At 63.6% G+C, this 3,353-nt stretch overlaps 1 protein-coding gene across 1 annotated transcript; it reads left to right on the forward strand.

Annotated features, from left to right (window-relative positions):
- The first annotated feature begins 206 nt into the window (after positions 1-206).
- On the forward strand, positions 207-2,876 carry LOC119304167 (subtilisin-like protease 4). Its single transcript, XM_037581337.1, has one exon. It carries the CDS (start codon positions 353-355, stop codon positions 2,621-2,623), a length of 2,271 nt encoding a protein of 756 aa, XP_037437234.1. The 5' UTR covers positions 207-352; the 3' UTR covers positions 2,624-2,876.
- Positions 2,877-3,353: the final 477 nt, after the last annotated feature.

Consider the following 3,353-nt stretch of genomic DNA (forward strand, 5'->3'; position numbering starts at 1 on the left):
GACAATAAGTTTTGGGGAACCAGCACAACCCTCTAGGGGTGGCTTATCTCATTATATATAATGGTTGTGTTACAATAAGTACCATATACGTACATAGATACAAAAGTTATACATAGTCTAACAGCCAGCGCCCGTCCGTCCGGTGCCGCCCATCGCTGACGCACGGCCCACACCCACTGCCAAGTGCCGCGCCTACATAAACCCCGGCAGCCCCCCCGCTCTCGCCACGACACGGCCACGCCCACTCCACTTCACTCTCCATCCCCCAGCTGCCGCCCACCCAAATCAAAATCACCTCCACCTCCGACGGTACCTCGGCACGCCGTCCGTCCGGCTCCCTCGCGTGCGTGCCATGAGGAGCCTCGTGGCCGTGCCCGTCCTCCTCCTCCTGGCGCAGCTGCTCGGCGCGTGCCACGGGCAGGAGCAGCGGAAGAACTACGTGGTGCATCTCGAGCCCAGGGACGACGAGGGGAGCGCCGCTCTCCCGGTCGAGGACTGGCACCGTTCCTTCCTGCCGGAGGCCGCGCCCAGCTCTACCGGCGACGGCGGGGCGGACGCCGGGCCCAGGATCATCTACTCCTACAGCCACGTGCTCACCGGGTTCGCCGCGCGGCTCAGCGACGCCGAGGCCGAGGCGCTGCGGGGCCGGGCGGGCTGCATCAGGCTCTACCCCGAGGTGTTCCTCCCGCTGGCCACCACCCACTCGCCGGGGTTTCTCGGCCTGCAGACCGGCAAGGACGGCTTCTGGAGCCGCTCTGGGTTTGGCCGCGGCGTGGTGATTGGGCTCGTCGACACCGGCATCCTGCCCAGTCACCCGTCCTTTGGGGACGCCGGGATGCCGCCGCCGCCCAAGAAGTGGAAGGGCGCGTGCGAGTTCAAGGCCATTGCCGGCGCGGGGGGTTGCAACAACAAGGTCATCGGCGCGCGCGCGTTCGGCAGCGCCGCCGTCAACGACACGGCCCCGCCCGTCGACGACGCCGGCCACGGCACCCACACGGCCAGCACAGCCGCGGGAAATTTCGTGGAGAACGCCGATGTCCGTGGCAATGCGCACGGCACGGCGTCCGGCATGGCGCCGCACGCGCACCTGGCCATCTACAAGGTGTGCTCGCGCAGCCGGTGCTCCATCATGGACGTCATCGCCGGGCTTGACGCCGCCGTCAAGGATGGGGTGGACGTGATCTCCATGTCCATCGACGTCTCCGACGGCGCGCAGTTCAACTACGACCTCGTCGCCGTCGCCACGTACAAGGCCATTGAGCGTGGCATCTTCGTCAGCGCCGCCGCCGGCAATGCCGGGCCGGCCGCCGGGAGCGTCTCCAACTGCGCGCCCTGGATGCTCACTGTCGCGGCCGGCACCACGGATCGGGCGATACGCACCACGGTGAAGCTCGGCAACGGCCAGGAGTTCGACGGCGAGTCCCTGTTCCAGCCCCATAACAACTCCGCCGGGCGCCCGCTCCCGCTCGTGTTCCCCGGCGCCAGCGGCGACCCGGACGCCCGCGGCTGCAGCTCCCTCCCCGACTCGGTGAGCGGCAAGGTGGTGCTCTGCGAGAGCCGGGGCTTCAAGGAGCACGTCGAGCAGGGGCAGACCGTGAAGGCGTACAGCGGCGCCGGCATGATCCTCATGAACAAGCCGGAGGAGGGGTATACCACCTTCGCCAACGCGCACGTGCTGCCGGCGTCGCACGTCAGCAACGCCGCCGGCTCGAAGATCACCGCCTACTTCAAGTCGACGCCCAGCCCCACGGCGAGCATCACGTTCAAGGGGACGGTGCTGGGCATCTCCCCTGCCCCGACGGTGGCCTTCTTCTCCTCCCGCGGGCCGAGCAAGGCCAGCCCCGGCATCCTGAAGCCGGACATCAGCGGGCCGGGGATGAACATCCTCGCCGCGTGGGCGCCGAGCGAGATGCATCCGGAGTTCATCGACGACGTGAGCCTGGCCTTTTTCATGGAGTCCGGCACGTCCATGTCCACCCCGCACCTGAGCGGCATCGCCGCCGTCATCAAGAGCCTGCACCCGAGCTGGTCCCCGGCGGCCATCAAGTCGGCGCTCATGACGTCCTCGGACCCCGCGGACCACGCCGGCGTGCCGGTGAAGGACGAGCAGTACCGCCGGGCGAGCTTCTTCACCATGGGCGCCGGGTACGTGAACCCGTCGCGCGCCGTGGACCCGGGCCTGGTCTACGACCTCTCGCCCAACGACTACATCCCGTACCTGTGCGGGCTGGGCTACGGCGACGACGGCGTGAAGGAGATCGTGCACCGCCGCGTGGACTGCGCCAAGCTGAAGCCCATCACGGAGGCGGAGCTCAACTACCCGTCGCTGGTGGTGAAGCTGCTGTCGCAGCCGATCACCGTCCGCCGCACCGTGAAGAACGTGGGCAAGGCCGGCTCGGTGTACACGGCCGTGGTGGACATGCCCAAGGAGGTGTCGGTCACGGTGCGCCCGCCGATGCTGCGCTTCTCCAAGGTGAACGAGAGGCAGAGCTTCACGGTGACGGTGCGTTGGGCCGGGAAGCAGCCGGCCGTCGCCGGCGCCGAGGGGAACCTCAAGTGGGTCTCCCCGGAGCACGTGGTGCGGAGCCCCATCGTGGTGCCGCCGGCCAAGGTGGTCGCGTAGGCGTTGGGTCGGTAGGGAGGGGTTCGGCTCTCGGCGTTGCTCGTAGGCGTGCGTGACAGAGGGTAAGAGCATTGCGTTGTATAGGGTGGCGCGGTCGATTAATTAGGCGCGTGCGTACTTCGTCGAGCGCCGCCGCCATTGCGACGGCGCAGCAAGCTCGGCTGCGACGTTTGCCATGGCGGTGGGTGTATAGTGCAAATAATGGAATTTATTATTAACCCGTGAAATGTAGCAATATCTGATGACTGTTCCATTGCACACTGGCAAGAGATCTATCGATCGAAAGCAGAGCATTTCAATTCTCTCTTCAGAACGGAAAAACAGAGCGTTTCTCTTCTTCAGACAAAAACAGAGCATACTCTGGTTGGTCCATGGGACCAGTGGCATCATCTGACTGTTCCATTGCACTTGCACATTGGCAGGAGATTGGTCGAAGCAGCACATCTCATTTCTTTCTTCAGATCTCTATATATATTCTTTTTCAGGAATGAACAGACAGAATGAAAGACATCTTGGACAGATCTTCGCACTTTACATTCTCGTGCTTCTTACCCTTGGGTTGTTATTGGAGATTCCAACAAAATTTTGTACCCTCATGAAAAGGATGGAGGTAACCCAAGACCAAATGCAATGATGCAAGAGTTTCGGAATTGTTTGGGAGAATGTGGTTTACAAGATTTGGGAAATATTGGCAACTGCTTCACATGGAGGATAGGGGAGGTTAGGGAAG

Source organism: Triticum dicoccoides, chromosome 5A (assembly GCF_002162155.2).
Source record: "Triticum dicoccoides isolate Atlit2015 ecotype Zavitan chromosome 5A, WEW_v2.0, whole genome shotgun sequence".
Classification (NCBI taxonomy): Eukaryota; Viridiplantae; Streptophyta; class Magnoliopsida; order Poales; family Poaceae; genus Triticum; species Triticum dicoccoides.